Genomic DNA, 23,766 nt, shown 5'->3' with positions numbered 1-23,766 from the left:
TGTTCAAAACTACTGTCCGCCGGCTATAGTGATGCTCGCCGTTGTCGGGAGTTTGGCGCATGTCTTTTTTTTAGCGCTCTCGTTGGTGTACAGCTCGTTTGTAGGAGTGTATCTACGGGTATTGGGTTTCAACGTGATCACTCTATAATAATTAGGTAAACGCCGCCGTCAAATTTTCGAAATATCGGAGGTTCGGACATAATACGGATTTATTTTTATTATGACATTGTGAGCCAAAGTCGTACGACGGTATTTTAACTATTTAAATACTTTACATATATACAGCTGTGATGGATTATAAAATATATAATCATTGGTATATTATGCTGCTATGATTGCATTATAATCATGTTGTAATAGATAGGTACCGCGGCTAAATGGAATTTTTTGGATGTTGTTGAATAATTATTTCCTTTCATGTGAACAGCGACTTCTTGTATAATGTTTTCCCGCAACTTAGAATTGTTATTTAATACAATTTTTTTTCTGACTTTCTTTTTGTTTACATTCTTTTTATGATCAAGTAAGTATAGTAATAATACTTGTCAAATTGGAACAAACTGTTCTTTTAATTTTCAATTGATTTCGTTAACACGTTTATATATTTTAATCGTAAATTATTATACGACTCTAACCGACCAATGTGTACAATTGTACAAAATATGTAGCATTGTGTGTCAAATCCTTCAAAACATCTTTGTAAATTCTAGTTATTCCTGTTATTAAAATGGAATTATCAAATACGATATAATTAACTTTTTATGTCAATGATAATAATAATATTATATCCATGATCCACACATAAATTAATTCAGTCTTATGTTTTCCATAATTCATACACAAATAAACTTAAAATTAGGTAGGTAGGTAGGTACTGTAAAAAATATAAGTCTATTAATATAAATGTAAGTAAACTTAATTCTCTATTTTTTTCAACATTTTAGGACTAGTAGTTTTTTTTTTAATAAGTGTATATAAAGGGCCATGTAAGCATCTACTGTGTAAAATAATGCGGCGGCACAAGTCCGTGCGTACGATTGACGTCACGCGTACACGTTGATCACGGTTTGACGCGGAAGTGATGGGATCATTTTTGAATTGACGAACATTTTGGTTTTCATTTCTACTATTACATAAAAGTATATAAGGTGTTTATTTGTCCTAGTTATATTCGAAAAAGTAAATAAAAAATACTAAACTATATAAATTCCAATATTATAAAATAAAATATTGACATATTTTTATATATATATATGTTACGGGCAAAGTAGACTTTCGGGCAATGTTTACATTGCCCGGTCTATGTATACTTTGCCCGATGTTTTTGGGCAATGCATTAAGATACTATTTTGGGCGGGCAGGGGTACACTTTGACTGGTCCAAGTACACTTTGCCCATAGTAAATTGGACATTGTAACTTGAGCTATTAACTTAATATTTGCTAAGTGAATTTTTTTTTTTATTGTGTTAAGCAGTTAAGAAGAAGTATAGTGAGGACAGGTTTGAGGTATAGTAATAGGTATGAGAGTATAGAACTCATAGTATAATATTAGTATAATATTATGAAACCATTGTCTGTAAGTAGGTACTTTAAATACTAGTATGAGCCACCAGGTACCAATATATGAAACTCTTAATATTATCTCGTCAATTATCGTCGTTTCAAGATTATATTTTCATCTACAATATTATCGGCTTATCGGTTTTACCTTTTTGGTATTGTAAAATAATTATTTTCATAATCATTGAATCGTACAAAATGTGGGTTTTTAATACTATTTAGTACAGCGCAGTCGATAGTTGTGTCGTGTTGTAGTGTTAGTAGGTATAGTGTTCGGCGTTCGCTAAATTAATGTATGGAATTTAAATTAAATTTATTAAAATGGAAGAGCAATATTTAAAAAATCTAGAAATTGCATTAAAAAAAAAAATGTTAATAGTAAATATTTAACTAAAATTAAATATTATGAATTAATATCTGAAGTAAAAAAACTTAAACTGAAATCAAGAGGCCATAAACTTTTGAAAAAATATGACGTAACGACAGTATCTAATGTGGAAAAATTAATAGTTCCAGTGAGTGAAGGTACATGGAAAAAAAAATTACTATAAATCTGTAGTTGGAAAGAAGTTAGTTGAATTAACTAGTTTAGAGTTAACATAATCAAAAAAATGTATTAGATTCAACTAAACAAAAATAGTCGAAAAATTTAAATAAACTGTGCTATAATATATAGTTGTATTATCTATTAAATTAGTTATAATGCTGTTTAATCGAAGTGAGATGTTTCTACTATAATTTAACTATAATTTATAGTTGTTTCTATTGTAATTTGTAGCTGGAAATCCTGTAAATATTCTATTTATACATTGTGTGCCATCGTTAGTGCGCAGGCTATGGAACGCGGGTTGCGGGGGTCACTGGCCGGTTTCGTGTCGCGTACTATAATAACCGCCACTTCTATGTCTATGGTAAATTTGATTTGATCATTTTTCGTAATTTATAAAACATAACCTACAAAGTACAAACTGAACCTGAAAGTTCGCTGTTCGGACGTCCATTTTTGCCGTTTACTTGTTAATTTATTATTGTTGTTCGTACTCCGATGGTACTTACTAGTTACTACCTATAGTTCGTTATTCATTTGCCCGTTTTCGGCTTTTTCTTCTATAACCTTAGAAGTTAGAAGGTAAGTTTAATTTATTTTATTATTTTTATGTTCTCTACTACTCTGCCTGTAAGCCCTGTATAGTATGATGCCTAGTCAAGTTAGTAATTAATTAGGTACTAACTAGATAATCAGTAGGACGTAGGTATTTAAATGGTAATGCAATTCAAGCGGTCGGTAGGTAAAGTTAATAAAAATAATATGATTATTAAACCATTTGACCTTTATTAAATAAAATGTTTGGTTTGATGTGAGGAATTATTAAGCAGCAGGGTCTGGATAAAATGCTGGTAAAAATACTATAATATATACATTTAATACATTAATTGTGTTTACCGTATCTCCCAAGTTGTAATATGTCAAATCAAATAGTAGTTTTAACTTAGTTGCAATCTTACAAACATAATAACATTTCTAAATTGTCTATACCTAATTAACATTGCTTTACTAGCATTAGGTACCGACCTATTAGGTATTTAAATAAAAATTATCATTTTTGGAAAGTGCTACCGTTTAATCACTTAAAATATGTAGGTACCCTCTTCAGATTTTCCTTAGAAGTATATTTGTTCTTTTACATAATGTTCTTATTTTAAAGTCATTATTATTAATATTATTGAGTAATCAGTACCTACCTTAGTATTTAGTTTATTTTTTTTTTTTTTAATTCAACATGTGCCTTCAGTAAATAGGTAGGTAGGTAACCTACTATAAATTACCATGAGTTTTTTTATGTATTTTAAGTGGGTAGGTACCTACTTAATTATTTTGAATATTATTTTTTTATATAATTCTAAATTAACTTTACTATAGGAAACCTATTTCACTGATTGCATAATGTAGAAACAAAATATAATATAGATTATTGACAAATATGCTGCTCTTAAAGGATAAGCTTGGTTCCTAAATGCAAAATATTTTTCCCATACTTTTTATAGGTAGGTACCTATAATTAACACCCACTGGCTACTACATATACAAATTAAAATATTTTGAGCTATAAAATTTGTATTAATTTATTTTTAATTTTCATAAATATTACTATTCTATATTGTACCTACCTGCTGCTTATGAGCATTCTAACTTTAAGATTCTGAATTAAATATTATTCTTACACCATACAACTATTTTCAGATACCTACTAAAAATGGATCAATTTACCAATGATTGGTTAATATCTATTGGTTTATCTAATTTAACTGTTCGTTTTAAAGGTAAATAGACAACGCTGAGTAACATGTATATTTTTACTATGAGTATAACTGATAGTTTAATTATGACTGTATTTTTTAATAGAAGAGGAAATTGATAAGGTTGCATTATTAGGATCAACTGAAATTATGGTATGCGAATTAATTCCTAAAATTGGTCAGCGATCCAAATTTTCTCAGCATCTAAAACAGCTATTAATCAACGAAAAAGTAAAAATCATGTCTATTCAATTTTTATTTGTTCCATTAATTAAAATGATTTGTATTAAAAGTAATTTAATTAATTTACAATTTTTAATACAACTCAAATTTTAATTAGAAAAAATTATTTAATTTGTATAAACAAAATCCTTACATTATACAGCAACAGTATAATGAATAATTAAATATTAATTTACTTATTAGGTAAATACACCAGAAGATATTACAGATTAATAGCATGGAAATGATACTACTTGATTCAAGCAGTCACATTTTGAACGATATCGTTGAAGAGCCAAATGCTAGCGGATTGTTAAGCCACATAGATATAGGGAATGAAGGCTTATATGTTAAAGAACTACTAGAGACATTTCAAGATGGCTTAATGATTATGACATTTTACGATACTAACAAATTTTTGAATGCGTCAATGAGAAATCAATTATCTACCGTATTAATTAAAGCTGAGCTACATAAGCAAAAAGATACCAACAAATTAGATAAATCAACAGTTTGTAAACTATCAAAAGGTAGCACTATTATCATTTATTTAAATGTTAGTACATAATATTAGGTACCTATACGTAATTTTTAAACATGAAGTTTTATAATTTTAGGTACTTAAGAATACTATATTGATATACTATGATAATTTTTTTTTTTGTAGGCATTGAACAGTTATTTCATAGTGAAACTCAATATTCTTATTTTATTCCTTATAAAAAAGAAGGTTCAAAAATAAGTCCTAACAGGGGAAAATTATACGACAAGTACTGCAATATAAAAAAAAGAAATACATAAAATAACACCAGTGATAAAAAGAAAAAATGTTGAAGATCATGTAGTTGGCTTGAACAATGATGAAGGTATTTTTAATTATTATTTTTACATATTATCAATATAAACATGTATTTTTAAACATTTGAGTTGTACCTTGTACCTATTTATTTTAAGAAATAAGAAACCTAACCTAGTAAATTTATTTAGATACAGATGATGATATAAACGATGCACTTTGTTGGCTTCAAAATAACTCGGAACCAGATACTACATTATTTGAATTGTGGAACAAAACTAGACAGTATCGGCTAACCGGACAAAATAAAAATAATGGGATTTACCCTGGTCTGAAAAAATCAACTGGCTATTTACTGGTATTTATACAAAATATGTAAAAAGTTTTTCTTATTTATAATTAGGACTGGGATTTTAGTGCCCTAAAAAATTTCAAAAAAGGATATTTAATTCATCAAAATTCCAGCCCTACTTATAATGGTCTATGTATATTAAAATATAAAATATCTAAATGTATTTAAGAGTATTTTTTTTTATAAAATATTTAATAATTAATGAATACTTATAAAAATTGCATTTATTTTTGTTTATTCATCAGAGAATTTGTTTTTAATAATACTTGTGTATAATAATAAATATGATAATTTATGAGAAAAATGTGTATCTACTTTTATTTATTTTTAAATGATGCACTTAAAATTGGATTAAGGTTGGTAAACAAATGTGTGGTGTTTGATTTAATACTATATCAAACAGAAGTGTGTGCAGGAATATTCCACGAAGAGGAAGTTTATCAAAAATTTTGTAACCACCTAACCCTGCAAGCAGACCTTGGTATCATACAACTACATATAGCAACTGTAGCACTTACTATTATTTTATTTTAAACATAATTAAAATAATAATTCTCACATATATTTTAGAATCATCAAAAAATTATTTTATTTACTGAAAATTAAAAGTAAAAATAATAAAATATTTCTTTTTCTTTTTTATTTAACTAACATTTTAATTTGGTGGACTACAAAATACGGTTGAAATATAAAGACTAATCAAATTATATTTACTTGAAATTTAATTAAATGGACTAAAAAATATAGTTCAGGCACCATCTCAAATGTATTTACAGTCACTATAAACTTAATTTGATCAATTATAGAACATAATTGAAACATAAATATAAATATATTTAAGGCAACTTAACGTTTAATTTGAATAACAATAAAGTATAGATCAAACAAAAACATATTTATTTAAATTTACTATAAATTGTTATTCAATAGACTATAAAATATAATTATTACATCACAATAAATGTATTTGCTGTTACTATAACTTTAGTTAATTTGCCTATAAATGTTGGTTGGTCACCAACTAATAAATGGTAGTTACTTTAATAGAAAGTTTAGTTAGTCGTATATAAACTATAAAACGAAGTTAAAATTACTATATTTACATTTGATTAAACCAATTTTTTTTTCCGTTATTATTATATTATTATAATTTTATTATTATAATAATTTTAAGTACTATGTTTTTAATGAAGAATTATTTAATATTATTAATGATACTCATTTAACTATCGGTCATGGTGGATGAAATCGTATGGAATATGAACTTAATAAAAAATATAAGAATATTACAAGAGAATCGATTATGTAATATTTAAATTTATGTATTTCTTGTCAAAAGAAAGGCAGTATTGCAAAGAAAGGTCTTGTTGTAAAACCAATAATCTCAAATGAATTGAATTCTAGATGTCAAATTGATCTTATAAATATGCAGGCACAACCTGACGGAAACTATAAATTTATTTTAGTGTATCAGGACCATCTGACAAAATTTGTTTTGCTTCGCCCGTTAATGCATAAGCGTGCCGAAGAAGTAGCTTAATATGTACTTCTTGATATTTTTACAACATTTGGCGCACCAACGATTCTACAAAGCGACAATGGCCGAGAATTCGTGAATAAAATAATAAACGAATTATATAATATGTGGGAAGATTTAAAAATTATACACGGAAAACCGAGACATTCGCAAAGTCAAGGGTCCGTCGAAAGGGCCAATCAAAATGTGGAAAATATACTTGCCACTTGGTTACAAGACAACAAAACAAAAAAATGGAGTGAAGGACTAAAATTTGTTCAATTCATGAAAAATCGATCCTTAAATCATGGAATAAAATGCAGCCCATATGAAGCAATGTTTGGATGTAGTGCTAAAATTGGATTAAAATCATCGGTACTTCCAATATCAATAATTAATAAATTGAAAACCGAAGAAGATTTAGAGGCAGCTATTACGTCCCCGTCACTTGCCCGAATGTTCGTTTCCAGTCCATTCTATCTCAGTCTGTTTGTATTACATATTATAATATTATCTTGGTGTTGTACCAATAATAGGCCGGAGTTACATAAATTGCAGGCCCCTTGCAAAATAATACAAAATAAAATGTTGTTAAATTATACCAATTATCGATACTATTTAGCTTAAGAGGACGTCAAACCCGCATGTGTTGTACATATTTATAGATCTTGTTTGTACATTTTTATCATTTTAATCACTTGATAAAGTTTTAAAAATATTTTGACTTGTTTTTAGCTGTTTAAGGACAAAATATTTTTAATTTTTTAATTTGTTTTCTATAAATGTAAATACAATATTAGTCGTTGGATCAACAAGCTTGAAAATGTAATACAAGCCTCCTCACACATTGTTGCAATATCTATATTATCTATACAATATCAATACGTACCTAAACAAGATTTTTTTATAAGCATTTAGAGTTCATATTTTTACAAAATTTATCGAATTAAAAATTTACAAATTATTTTGCGGTTAAAAATTTATAAAAAATCAATTTTTTTAGCCAAGGATTGAAAATTAAAACAAGGATCCACTTTAATATCTTATACTGTAAACAAAAATCTAACAAATATACAAACATGGTTTTTTTATAGTTATTTTAAGTTCAAATTTGGACGAAATTATATACCTATTTAAATGAAAAATGACGATTTTAGTTTTCTGTTGTAATTTAAAAATATTATTCGTGGGTACTTGAAACTTCTTAAGAATATTGTTACGTGGCTTGTCCCAAAAGTAAGGTCTCCATTAATATAAAAAATCGAAAAAGTGCTTTATTAAAAAGAAATTTACATGGTCATATTATACTACTCATAAACTATTTTTCGACATAATCGCCTTTCATATCGAGACATTTTTGTAGTCGATCTGGAAGCTTTTGTATGCCAGCGTCATAGAACCCTCCGTCCACCTCTTTTTCCAAGTACTCCATCACTACAGTCTTCACTTCTTCATCTGAATTCAGCCTTTTCCCTCCCAAATGCTTCTTTAGGTTGGTGAACAAGTGATAGTCCGATGAGGCAAGGTCTGGGCTGTAGGGGGGGGGGGGAGAATGTCCCAACCAAACTTATCCAAAAGCGCTTTTATGTTGCGTGCCACGTGAGGTCGAGCGTTATCGTGCAAAAGACTTTAATTAGCATTCCAGGTCGTCGGTTTTTTATGGCTTTACGCAATTTTTCAAGCATTTCACAATACAATGCCGAATTAATGGTGGTCCCTGTTGGCATAAATTCGATGAGAAGGACGCCTTTCCTGTCCCAGAAGACAGTTGTCATAATTTTTCTGGCAGATTGCGTCACTTTAAATTTCCTTTTTTAGGGGGAAATGAATGCCTCCACTCCATTGACTGTTGTTTTGATTCTGGTGTGAAGTGGTAGACCCACGTTTCATCTCCTGTCACTATTGAGTCCAAAAATACAGCTACTTCTTCAGCGTACAGCTCCAAAACCTCGCGGGAACTTTCGATGCGTTGGTGGTATCTCAAATCACTTATGATTCTGTGAAGCGAGGACTTGGGTATCTGCAACTTTTCTTCAAGTTCTCATATTTGTTGTATTATATAAATATGATAATATACAAATAATACTAATTCAGCTTACTGGCCACCGTATTGATAATAAATTAATAACAATATAAATATTATATATTATATCTTAAGCTGACAAACAATCTCCACTCAGAATCGTTTTTCGTATACAATGATGATATTATACGACTGAATTCAAATTTAACAGTATACATTACAGTGGCCAACTTATAACCTACTGTACAGCGAAGCGACACCCACTTATCCACTTTTTTCATAATAAAATTAAGAAATACATATCACTGAGTGCATCCGTGTAGGCAGAGAGTTCACACTGTATACATCACCGTGTACATCTTTTTAGTATATAGACTAATCTGTGTAGCTTAATCACACAACGAGGATTATTACAGGAGTTATAAGGTCCACTATATACACACAATGACTACCAGTATTATCGAACATAGCTCGCCCTGACATTTGCCAGTATGCCACAACTGCCAGAGTAGTGCAAAAAATTAAAAATTCTCCTGACCTGCCAGTTCATAGTGATATAAATCAAACTCAAATCTGGCACTAAATAATATTCTTACTTCTAAATTTGATAATAGGTCAATTCACTTCAATGTTAAACATAACAGAGTTAAATGGATTATTCAGAACATAGAATTTGGTATGTTATGCGTTTGTAAAATAAAGACAACGCAAACGGGAGTAGCGTCATCTTAAATAAAATAAAAAATGAATAGTTATAATACAATTAAGTATTGATTTAAGTGGGGCGTAAAGGGGAATATCATTGTCAAGTGTTGTATTAGTACATCTTAATATCCCCATCCTCTCTTCGTCAGCTGAGACACGATTGAGCATAAAACACCTTTTTTGCGACACGATTGAGTAAAATTGTCGGCTTATCAAAGGAAATCGGAATACAAAAGAAAACCTACACTATTGAGCATAAAAGACTATGCAACGTTGCCATTTTCCATTTTAAACTGTATTATACAAAAATATTTATTTAAATAATATGAAAAAAAACAACATGATTCTATAGTCAATAATATAGTCACATTTCATAAATGTGTTTGATAATAATAATAATAATAGTTATGAAAATAATAAAATCAAAATATGGTACGAATTATAAAAATACTGCTTATAAAACTTTAAAAGTCAAGATACTATATAGTATATTAGTATGGATATTATTACACTGATATTATTTCTATAATAATTTTGAAATTGTGTTAATTTTTAAATAAATTTAAATTTATTTTTACTTTTTTTACTTTATTGCTCCGAAACTAATTTATTAATCGATAACATCGTCGATAAAGCTGGGCTCAGCTCACGGCTCGCGTCTGGTATCATAATAATTGGTTTAATAATATGCGAAAATAATAAATTACAAAATATCGGTCACGTGAATGTGGCAACATCGCATAAAATATTCTATACTCAATCGTGTTGCTAAAAAGGTATATGCTCATCGTGCTTTACCGTCTTCGTCGATCTTCAAATGTGTATGCCACTAATGTACATTACTACCTACTAATGTAGGTACTATATACACCAAACAGTTATAATTATTAGAGGGAACTATAATATTCGTATAGTCGTATGTAAGACAAGATAATATATTGTAAGGTGTCTCCGAGAACAATGTTTACACATAATGATATACCTACCGTTATAACGCTCTGATATGCATACAATATGTAAAATGTGCAATTTGTAATAACTTGTACAGGTACTTAGTTTAATATGTGTCTATTGTCAATTGATTGTTAAAACACAGTGTTAACAGTTTTAAGATTATGCGATTCGCTTTACGCTTGCCGTGTGTATCTATATACGCATGTACATATAAACGTATATATTATGTGTAAATTAATGTGATTCGTATGTGTATTAGTGTTATTTGGTAATATTATACTATTGTGCGTGACAGAATAAACTAAATAAAATACATTTAGGCTGTGCAATCAAATTGGAAACAATAAAATGTCGAATAAGATCAAATTAAACGTGCATTTACACCCCATAAACTGGAATAGTGTAATCAAAACGCAACTAAGCGCATGGGGAGGCTTTGGCGGCTCTAAAGAAAAAGTAATCGATATACTAAATTTCACTAAATCAATGTATAAATATCGCGTAAAGTAATCAATCATTATTTGGTAAATGTATTTTTTTTAATAGGTACTAAACAATATAACAATAATAACATATTTATACCTACTCGAAAATAACTAGGTACCTATACAAAATAAGAACGATACTAATAGGTAAGTAGGCACCTTCATAAATAACCAGCTGTTTATTGAATTTATGATAATAAAGATTTAAATCACACATTTTATAAAATAGGTTCCTAGTCAAAAATAAAAAACGTTTTTATTTACATGGATTACCTATAACGCACTTATTGATGTTGTCCAAATGTTCAACAATTGTTATTCTATACCTATATAATATTAATATATATATATTATGTTTTTACGTAAATAATATACAAAAGTACATGTGGTAATAACTAACAGACATAATACATTATTGAATACCTATAATATCTATAATACATATTATTATTTGCACTCAAAAACAGAAATCTGAGTTTTGAACTTTTTTAAATAATTATGACATTCTTACTAATTACTATATGACCATCTCTATAGGATAAACGAATACAATATACGAAAAAGTACTATATTTTCTCCTAATTAATAAAATATAATATAAAATGTGAACAAAACTCTAAGTAAAAAAACACATTTTACTTACGTCATAAAATAAACACGACAAAACAAGCTCGATAAAAAATAATTATTTGTGGGATTTTCTTATGTTACATTGTATTATACTGTAGTAAAAATGAATTGGCCAAACGAAACCGTAATGAATGAAATGTGTCTCACATAAGTATTTCATATAAATATAATATATATATTATAGATATAGATATGTTACTCGATAATCGTACTAGTTGTCAAATGAATGATGCCTACTAATAACATTTGTTTCTTTAACTTCAGTTATTAATAACGAACAAAATATATAGCTCTTCTGTATGTGATATTTATAATCATTATTATCATCATCATTATAATTATTATATATTGTATTATATGACAGTACATAAAAAAAAATAATAATATCTCATTCGGGATTAAGTGTATGTAGGGATCGTTAAAATGAAAGACGCAGCTCTTTGACATTTATCTGTAGTGTGTATACTGTGTACGTATAATAAAAAACATAAATCTTTACCTATTTTATTTTGGGTTATCGTCATCTCCTTATAAATTAATGTCCTTCTATTAAAAAGAGTGGTTTTATTCATTTGAATGGCGGTGGAATAATTGTACAAGATGATTATTTTAACCGTGCAAATCATTGATACCAGGTGTTAATTCTTATATAAAAACATTATTTTTAGGGACACTTATAGCTCAAGTTTGTTAAGCATTTTAAGATGCATACAAAGCTAAAGTTTTACACGGTTCTTATTTATTTACCTTTATGTCTTAGACAAAATCACTTTTGTTTACAAATGTTAATTAAATATATATTACTATTTTAAAAAGTCTGAATATTAATACTTATATTTTGATATATGGCTATATGAATATCAAATGTTTAACGAATAGTTTTAGATTCTGAACGGAGCGATAAAATTAATTAAAACGATATTATATTTTTTTATGTGTATAAATACACGATTTATTGTAAAAAAAATGCTTCAATATTCAACTATGAGAGGGTTTCCATCGTTTTCACCAAATTTTCATTTTAGTCTTTACTATCTAGCTATCTAGGTTAGGTTAAGTTCTTTTGGAGCATTGTCAGTTTTCAATTTTTTTAGTTTTTTCTATAAATATCAATAAAGTTTTATTTGTTTGGTAAAAATCGTGAAATTCTAATGCAAGTTTCCTGATATATTGTTACAATTATTGCAGTTAAAAAATATTAAAAATACATAAGCACAATTTTTTTTTAGAAGCATTTAAAGTTCAAATTTTGACAAAATGTATATAATGTTCAACTTTCATAGTTAAGGATTGAAAATTTATAACAAGGTTCAACGTAAATAGGTTATATATAAATTACTTTATTCACAATAATATCATCAAATATACTCAATAAAATATCATAGGCTGACCGTTTTCGCTCATAATCGTTTTACTTATACAATGATATTATATTATTGAATTTAAATTTAACACCATCCATTACAGTGATCCACTTGTAACCTTCTGTACAGCTGCACGGCAGAGTGACACCCACTTGCCCACCTTTTTTTATTTAATTTTATTACTGGAAAATACCTGTGATTTGAGTTATTAAGATAAACAAATTATTATAACGGCCATACAATACTATAATAGCTAAACAGCAATCGTGAGGCATTCGAAAATTAAATTGAAACGTAATGCCTATTCTATTGTATTCATTAAATATATTTTATACAAGTTGAACCATCCAACAAGTGACCTTTTTTATACAATCTTTAGTTTTTAGTTTTAAGACTTAAAAATGTAATACAATCTATTGTATACACCTACTTCACAATAAGTGTTAGCTATTATTTGAACAATTGAGTAAATTATAGCCATACATTCTAATAATTACTTACCTACTTAGTTCTATGTTTTGAACGGCAATACAATATAAAGTAAATATGTTTTTTTAATTCGTACAACATTTAAAATATATCATATAATTGACGATGTATATTGTATTAGCCCTTAAAATTTAGGTACCTACCTATGTTGATTAAAAATGTTGTTGGTGTAAGTGTGTAGAGTATCTGAGTAATTATAAAGGAATGCTAAAGCATTCTTAAATTAATATTTTCTTATTTTAGCCAGAACTGTATTTTCTCATTGAATTAACTTGTAAATTTCAGAGAAAATAACTATGGAATAAACTAATGTTTCACATTGTTGGAGATCCACCCAGTGGCGATTGCTGTTTTAGTTTTTCAACGTCATGAAACACTATTTGTGAACCCCCTCCCATAGTTTGTATAATATTGGCCTAACAATTTGCAAAACAATTAATTTTAGAATTATTTACAAATGTTATTATTAAAATAGGTATAAAGAAGGTAGCTTATATAGTTTATTTCAAATAATAGCTTTGCTAAAACAATTTTTTTCAATTTAATTTACCTTGATATTATTTATTGTATTAGTAAGATACCGAAACAGGACTACAAACTTAATGATTTAATACATTTCAAAATTATCAAAAATACACCATATACATTACAAGTTACAACACATCGTATAGGTACGTTAAATATATCGATTAGCGAATACGCGTCGTCTATAATATTACAAATTAATATTTAATTCTTGAAACGCGTCCTTAATAAACGGTAACATTGTCTCACTTGTAGGCCGAATAAGAATTTCAGAAACCTGCAAAAAAAAAAATAGAATTAAATACTTATTTGGTAGCCGATTCCTAACTAGAATACTAGTAAATTATTGAAACAAACATTTACACAGAAAACTTCATGAAATCGTTATAAGTCAATACCTAAGACAGTAAGACATAAGTCATAACTCATAGCTATCAACAAGTTTTAAAGAATTTCAATTTTTTAATTTTTGATCATAGTATTATAATTTTAATTATAATTCAAATAAAATGTACGTTAACGTATTGTGGAGCTGCCAAAACATATATAATTGCATCAGCTATATTTGAAGGTTTCAATATTGGTGCACCGGGCATCACATCTTCAACCATTTCGGTATCTACTAATCCCGGACTAATACTCTGAAAATTACAAACAATTATTTCTAGATTTTATACCTAGAGATTATTAAATTGTGTTTTAATTATTCAATAAAATAAATTATACTATACAGGGTATATCACAAGACCTAAAAAAAAAAAAAAAAAATGATGCTACTTAAACGTATGACAAAGATTGTGAAAATTATAGGGCTAATAAATAGTTTAAGAAATATACTCATGTCAAGAAATTTTGAAAAAGTTAGGTATTACGTTCTAAATTAAATTACTCAAAAAAATATTGATATTTTAAAAATTCTAAAAAATAAACTACTTGACTTAGATACATGTTCTTACAAATTGGCTATTTTTAATTGTTCCAAAAAAATTTTAATCGAATTTAAATATTTGTTTAAAGTATTAAAAAATTAAAATAATTTTTTTACATAATACGTTATTAAATTAGATATAAAAAAAAATTTAATATTGCTTAGAACAGAAGTTATTTCGTCTGTCACGTCTTCCTGTTACACTCTGTATATTCAAAAATAAACTAATTACAGTGACTCTGATTGGTAACATATGTAAGGCTAACAGTTCTCGTAAGCTTTCAGTTATTGAAACGCTACTAAACTTGGTCGCACTATAGACAGACATGTTTGCCATTAACGTTGGTGGATAATGACCAATATCACTGAAACAAAATATAAATTAATATGTAAATAGAAATATTTAAACATATTATGCATAAATTGGTATTAAAATAGGCAAGTGGGTACCGCTTTGCTGTACAGTAGGCGTCGAGTGAATCACTTTAATGAATGTGTTAAATTATAATTCAATAAATATAGATATAATTTATGAATATTCGTTATTTTAATTTTAATCAAACTATAATAAACCTGGAGAAGGAACTGGAAGATAATTACTTTGTAATACATGAATTACAATATAAATTTGAATATCTAGCTAGGCATTTTTTTTTTAGATCCTATATAAAAAAACAAATAAATCATCAATACATAAATTAAATAACATTTTTTTGAAAATCTTGCATCTGAACGTGTGAAAATTAATTAATTAACTCAATTCTCGCAAGCAAACATTTTTCGATTTTTTATGCATAATTATTTGAAGTAATTCAAAAATACTATTTTTCTAATATTTTTTACATTAGACATTTTGCGAGTTTTTACTTTTTTAAATGTCGACATATATACAGCAGAATATGTTTAAAGAATAATTAATTAAATATATACAAATATAATTTTGAGCTGAGTAGGTAGTTATAATTAGTTATAGCCTCATAAGTATTTTAAGTCTAGGAGACTGAAGTGGACAGGAGTAGTGGACCAACTTTTTACTAATTTACTGGATACGCTTGTGCTATACTACTCCATTCATCTAAACTTTTAAATATTACCTAATTATTTAACTTTTCATTAAAAAAAATATTTTTGTACATAGAAATATATTTCTTATATTATGTACACATATTCTGCTTCTAAATAAGAAAATAAAAATGTGATTCGTTTTCTCTTTTTAATATTTTACACATTTTAATTAACTTATATAAAACCTAATTTTTTACCATAAGAAAATAATCATCTAATTATTCATAGACTATTGAAAGTTTCTAAGTTAATTTTATTAACTTTTATAATGCATTTTTTTTATTATTTTTATTTTTATATGAAATATACAATCTGTACCCTGGGGGCACAATAAGAATATGGGCTAAAAATATTACGTGAACACGGAGATTGTTGAAAGAAGCCACCCAGTAGTGACACTTCCTATTGACTAAATGTATGTTGGATAATTAAATTGTAATAAAATAAAATGTTAAATATATCAAGTAAAAGATCAAAATGGTTGGTTTAATTTGTCAATTTACTACACCTGAATATTGTAAAAATCAATTATTATTGCATCTAACATAATAGAGGTTAAACACCGATGTTGTCTCAGACATTTTATTCATCTCAAACTTTCTGATTTTGTAGACCACAAACGAAGATGTGACCTATTGGTGATGCGAGGAAATTGTTTGTACCTAATCCATTCAATATCCATAATATTTAATTATTTAATTTATTATACTAAAGGCTTTACCCTTTCTTTGTTTCGATATAAGAAATCAGAAATAATAGTTGTAACTGAATAAGAAGACGGCCTATATATAACTATAACTATATACTATATATTACTATAAGTTTATTTTATGATACTATTGCTATTATCATATTAATATACCTACTTTGAAAGTTTTAAATATTCAATAATAATATTTTTAAACTAAATACAACAAAATAACTAAAATTGTTATTCTCCGTTTAAATATTTAATGTCGTCAAAATTTGAACTTATAACAATATAACTTTAAACTATCACTAAAAAAAACTGTGTTCGTATCATTTTTAGATTTATTAATTAAAATATTAAATACATAGGAGGAACCTTGATGTAAATTTTCAATCCTTACAAATTGAACATTTAATATATTTTTAACTACAACATAATTTGCAAATGTTCGTGATTTTAATGAATCTTGTCTTAAGATGCTCATAAAATCAAATCATGTCCACGTATAATTAATATTGAAGTGAAATTTATTTACGGAGTGTACAACGCCGAACAATTTGTAACATAATTATGCTAAAGACGAAAAATTTCCACAACCCCGAAAAACAAAAAAAAAAAAAATCATGTTAATCATGAAATTATTATTATTATACATATACCATTTAGATATTTAATAATTATTGTGGACTAGTGATAATTGATATGGAGCGTCGTTTTAATATATTATACTGTAAGTTAATTAAATTTACAATAATTATGTAGGTAATAGGTAATTACTAATCGTGTATATAATAATAATTATAAATATCGAAACGATTGCAGGTTATAATAATATATTGGGGGACGGAGTGGCCGACCCCAGTTTGATACCTCGGTCGCGGGTGGCATTTTTCTTTGGGCTAGTCATGGTGTCCGGAGAACAAGTGCCCAAATTAAAAATTCTGCCAAAACAAACACACACGTGTAAACAAATCAACAGTACCGCAGGCTAATGACCTAGTAGTTAAAGCCTTAACCATAATAAAAAAAAATTTAAAAAAAAATAATATATTATATTATTATAAATTTATATTCTTACTGGTACAAAATTAACTAATCCAACTAAAGACTAAAAAACTAAAAATATATGAACTTCAAACGCTTATAAAACATTTAAATTTACTTTCCGTAAACTTTTTTTCTTGCTTGCGGTAGATAAACTTATGCGAAATCTTGTATTCAATTTTAAAATTTTATGAATTTCTATCTAAAAAATGAATTTGCAAAATTTCACGATTTTGACGAATTTTGTCAAAATTCTAACTCCAGACGTTCATAAAAATGTAGTGGATTTACGCTCAAATTTTTTTCTAGTTACTCTAATATTAACTGATCAGGAATCTAGTGTTAAATGTTAAAATTTTTGACCGAGTAAAAAATATTTATTGATATGAATTTAAAAAAAACTAAAAAATCGAAAATTATTCATGCCTCAAAAACAGTCGAAATATTTTTAAAATGTTATTGTGTCTGGAAAATGGTCGTGTAAACATTTAGTAAAAATTCGTTTCCAAAAGTATCCAATAAGATTATTGATTTTATTAGTTACTACAAAAAAATCAAAATCGATTTAGTTAACTAACCGGAATTGCAATTTCTGAATTTTTTATTTATACTGTGTCTTTTGATAACTACTGGGGATTTTTTACTCTTGACCCCAACTAGACTAGCTAGTACCAACTAGATTCACTTTCATGTCAAAAAAAATACTATAGTAGAAAATTGAAGCATTATTACTGTTTCAAAAGGTGATGAGAAACACAAAATAAAAACACACACACATTGTAAAATTAATTAAAAAGGTAGAAGTTTTTTACCTATTTATATTTATTATGTGACCGTTGATTTTCAGCTCCTTCATGATATTCACGGCTTCTTTACTGCAAATGCTCGGTCCTAACACGTTGGTGTCAAACATCAATTTCCAGTCTTGTGGGTTTCCTGATAAGTATAAAACGTAATATCATGAATAAATTGTAGCAACAACTGATAAATTACTTCTGCAGACAGTCGGCATTGACACCAGCGATCTGTTAGTATTTACGCAAACATAACTTTGCAATGTATGTTATTTTATTTAGTTATTGATTTGGAAATGTATAAAGATAGAAACAAAACAGATTGACTGTAAAATATACACAAGCATTAGTTTTTAAAATAATATATCCTATAGGTACATAACATAAATACATAAATTGCATAAAATTGTTGAAAACAAAATCAACTTGCAAAGTTGTAGAATATAATAATATAGTAACTATAACATTATTTAATGGTTAACATTTTAGAAATGTATCTATAAATATTTTGCAAATTTTCAGTTCTACGAATTTCGTATTTTTTTTTTTTTTGTATCAAACACATGAAAACCAAAATTACCCATATAGTTTTAATATTTTTTAAATGCTAGAAGAAAAACGTACGTGGGTTTTGGCATTAGATTTTCAAGTTCTTTCACGTAACCATAAAATGTTATCAACACTTGAAAAAATTTATTTAATAAATTTAAATCATAATAAATAGCTTAAAATTAGTATAAATAATTCAATAATTTCATTTTAATTTAAAACGATAGTAAGTAATACTGAAATTTTTCAAGTTTCAATAGGCAGCTAATGTTTTTTGAATAATAATAAAATAACGAAAATCATTAGATGATAAATTGTTTTTATCCGTTTGAATATCGAATGTCGTCAACATTTTAACTTCAAACGTCATAAAAAATTAATTTAAATTGATCTTCCTTTTTTTAATTTTAGTAAGAAAAACCCATAAAGAATCTATTGTACCTATTCAAATTTAAAATTTTAAGTATTAAAATTAAAATTTATGATTTTTCTATGATAAAATTATTTGCAAGCGTTCGTGATTTTGAAGAATCTATTAAACATTTAAACTTTACAGTTTAAATGCTCATAAAAATATTGTGACTTTATTTTTATATTTCTTAATTGGGGTAAGAACGACTTATGAATTATATCATGTCTAGAAAATTCTAATATCAATATTTTTTGAATAATACAAGTTAGTAGTAAGTTATTCATTTTGGAATTACATAAAAAAACAAAATAGATTTTATGGAAAACTGGTTATGCGTAAAAAAATCTCGTTTTTGTTCCTGATTATTTAAATACTAGTAAATCGTTTTAATTTGACTTCTCAAGAGTTCCAACTACATCCAAATTGCTACCCACCAGAAACCACCCTCATAGTTTCAGATCAAAATTTTTTTTTAGTATCATACTACTACTATAAAAAGTAAACACAGACATACAATTTAAAAAAAGGTTGGCAAGTTGGTAGCTATGTATGCGTTCTGTTGGACATTAGGTGTCATGCGGGTTCTGCAATGGATGTGTTAAATTTAAATTTAAATATGATATCATTGTGTACGAAAAAAGAATCTGAACGTAGATGGTCTATGTTCATGTTTATATTAATTTAATAAAAATAATAATAATAACTTTATTTCAGAAACACAAGATACAATTTAAATTTTAAATATAATATTTTTTCTGACCCAACCTTGTAACCTTGTTTTAGGTTGAATGAGTCTTATTAACAATACAATGTAATAACTAATAATAAAAAGAGATATAATGAATAACAGATTAACTAAATACTATGAACTAACATTTTAAACTAGTTAATCTAAATTTTTAAATTTAATAAAAGTTTGGAACGAGTCAATATTAATATTTTTACTACGGAGTAAATTTATACCGGTATTTAAAGGTGACATCATACCAAAAAGTTTCTTACATATGAGAGTATTTACATTAGTCTTTTCTTTTAATCTGGTACCAATATTATGTGCTGTTTTTCTAATAAGATGCTTATATTTGTATAGTAATAAAAGTAAATGATTTCTATGCAGTTGTTAAATATTGTGTATATCATGTTAGTTGGAGTTAGATATGGTTTTTTAAGATATATTTAATTTAGGAATTTACAGCTGTGTTTAATAAAGTAAGATTAGTTTTGAAGGTACCACCCCATTGTCATCCTATATTGCTCGGTATATTTTATGATATTATTGTTATTAAAGTAATTTATTTTACTATTACCTACTGGCTACTTACCTAAAGCGTCACTATTTCTCCAAACTCCAGCATTGTTTACTAATACGTCGACCGACTTCAATGTGCTCTTTACCCATGCGAATGCTTCTTGGATATTTTGTTCCAAACACAAATCAACTATGTAGTAATGAAACTCACCCAGTTTTCCGATCAAATCTTTTTGTAACTCCTACAGGATTCAAAAACCAATTAATAATCGTGGCGATTAAAATCGTTTACAATCCGCTGTAATAATAACAAATTATTGACGAATGTGATTCGATTTAACTAAATGTACAATAGCAGTGCTGGATCTAGTGCTTTAGGTGAGAAAGTAAGGTTCCTTACTCAGGGCAAGGGCGTCCGCAGGAGGGGGGGGGCAGTTGACCCTCCTTGTCTTTTTCTGGGTTGATTATCATAATGTTCTAAAAAAACTTAAAAATGCCCCAACATTTCTAAATAGTACACTAAATTATATTTATTTTTAATATTAAAGATATAAATTCTAAAATAAATTCGGTATAAAATACATTTTAAACTTTTAAATGATTGTATAAAAGTTTTACAGACAGAACTTTTCATTTGGACTACTTAGTTAATCTGAAAATGAACTATTTTTTTTTCAATACCTAAAGGTTTAGACTTTAGATCATATATTTATTATAAAAATCATGTACAAACATGTGCAAATTTTAAAATAAAATTTAAAATTTAAATTTAGAAAAAACTTAAAAACTTAAATGCAAAAAAATACCTTACAATTTAAAATCGTCAAAAAATTCAATATATGTTATAAAACGAATATCACGTAGCTAGATTTGGGAAACAATGCAAAATGCATATAGTTTTCCCAACCTCAACCATTACCATTGTAATATAAAATATCGCAAAATAAACTTTTTTAAATTAAAAATAAAAGCATTTTTTTCTTTTTTACAGAGTGATTTTTATTATAACACTATTATGAACGTCAGAACTAAGAATGTTGCTTTTATAGATTTTGAGATGTAGTGGTGGGAGTGTCAACCAAGTTTTTACTTTTTTGAGAAAAAAAATTAAATGTTCATAGATGACATACTTACAATAGGTTCAACTTTTAAAGTTGGTGGTATTCAATGACTGAATAGGCTAGAAATACCTATTTAATTTTATAAATTACCTAAAATTATAAAATCAATGGTAACATCTTATCTATCAACAAAAAATTAAAATTAAAATTAATGCTGTAATTTGTGAGTTTTATTTTGTTTTAACTAACTATCTACGCAGTCCCTAAAATTGTGTGTAGTACGAAATTAAAAGTGTGTTATTCTAATTAAACCTTTATAATAATATTATGTATAATTGCATATCTTCACATTTTTTTATATTTTAATGGTTTTTGACAAACGTTTTAATTATTATCTACTTACTACACAGACCACAGTAAACAATATTTTGGGTTGTTACGTCTTGTACTCTTATTATAGTTATTGTTATTTATTCATTGTTTTTGAGAGTAGCTATTTTTATTATTTTCAGCTTAGTAGTGAAGTGAACGGTGGTATATACTATATAGTATACTATAGTGTTTATCTAGAAATAATTTAGATTTGACCGATTTGAGACTATGTGTGTAGTTCGAAAATTTGGATATTTTAGGGACTGTATCTACGTATAGGTAATTCATAAATATTTTTATATTCCTTGTCTATATGAAAGAAAACATGTCAAAAAAATACTTTATAACTAATAGGATAGTGAGACAATTAATGTAAAAAGGAAAATATTTTGCCCTCCCCTTAACAAATTCCTGCGGACGCCCTTGACTCAGAGTGTCAAATACATTATGAGGGTAATTTGATATTTATTACAAAACATACAATCAGCAAAAATATGTTTTTTATAATAAAAAATATTCAAACAAAATACACGGAAGAAAAATAAACAAAAAAGTTTATGTCTTATTGTGATTTTATTATTTTGTTTGTTATTATTATCCTATAAGGTAGGTAGGGATAAGGAATAGGGTCGTAAGGAATAGGATTAATTGTATTAATTCATATTTACTTCAAAAATAATAAATTATTAACCAGTATGTATATGTATATTTAAGATTGAACCCCGAAAAATAGTTTTGATTAGGGCTCGGAACTTAATGAGTAATCATTGTTTTTTATAATAATTGTATACGATGATCAATTGAATGAAATGTTTATGTTTTGAATTAAAGATTTACTATTGTAATGCATTATCTACGTATTCGAAAAATAAGTAACATATCATTTAGTCTAAAATTCTAAATGTCTAATCCTTCAGTCACTCCAAAGACTTATATTAATAGTATTATTTTTATATTTGTTTACAATACTTCTGTGTAGCTTGTGGGTACTGGTATATTTTTTAATAGCCTAGTCTGTACCTAAAATACCTGTAATTAGGTAGTTGCAATAATATATGACCATTTTGATTTTTTTCCATGGTTATTTAGTACATTTTATTTTTATTTTTATGTAATTTTATTTTTAAGAGTTTTAGGTAGTAACTTCGAGCCTTAGTTATCATATTTGTACTCGAAAAATGTATTTTTAATAATATGTTATGGTCAATTACAAATATATTAATAACATTTAAAGAAATATTATTTTTGTGACAAAGACAATAATAATGGCTAATAGCCTAATACCTACACAATGAAAGTAAACGAAGACACTGAAAGGCACCCACCTCGAGTCTATCTTCCCTCCTGGCAAATCCGACAACAATCATTCCTCTGTCAACCAGTTGCCTACACGTAGCCGCTCCGATCCCAGACGACGCTCCCGTGACCACGGCGACTTTTCCTATCCATTTGTCCATTTTCGTTGAAATTATATTACCGCACGCTCCTGTATCTCCTTGTGTTCGCCGCCGCAATTGGTCGATATAATATAATATATATAATATATATAAATATTTGTATGTATTATATTATATGACCTACTAATGTAAAGCGAGTAATGATAGATACGACCGCTTACGCCTGTCGAAGTGTCGAACTGACTAGGTATTCACGGGACGAAATAATAATATCCGTGCACTTT

General features: G+C 27.1%; 1 protein-coding gene across 1 annotated transcript; it reads right to left on the bottom strand.

The window, feature by feature from the left end:
- Positions 1-13,873: 13,873 nt before the first annotated feature.
- Positions 13,874-23,766, bottom strand: LOC132936249 (farnesol dehydrogenase-like). The gene is made up of 6 exons (XM_061002941.1): positions 23,411-23,766; positions 20,726-20,894; positions 18,461-18,584; positions 15,081-15,213; positions 14,436-14,561; positions 13,874-14,197 (listed from the first exon to the last, which is right to left on the bottom strand). Exons 1-6 carry the CDS (start codon positions 23,540-23,542, stop codon positions 14,111-14,113), a joined length of 771 nt encoding a protein of 256 aa, XP_060858924.1. The 5' UTR covers positions 23,543-23,766; the 3' UTR covers positions 13,874-14,110.

Source organism: Metopolophium dirhodum, chromosome 1 (assembly GCF_019925205.1).
Source record: "Metopolophium dirhodum isolate CAU chromosome 1, ASM1992520v1, whole genome shotgun sequence".
Lineage (NCBI taxonomy): Eukaryota > Metazoa > Arthropoda > Insecta > Hemiptera > Aphididae > Metopolophium > Metopolophium dirhodum.
This window is presented reverse-complemented; position numbering and strand designations above follow the sequence as displayed.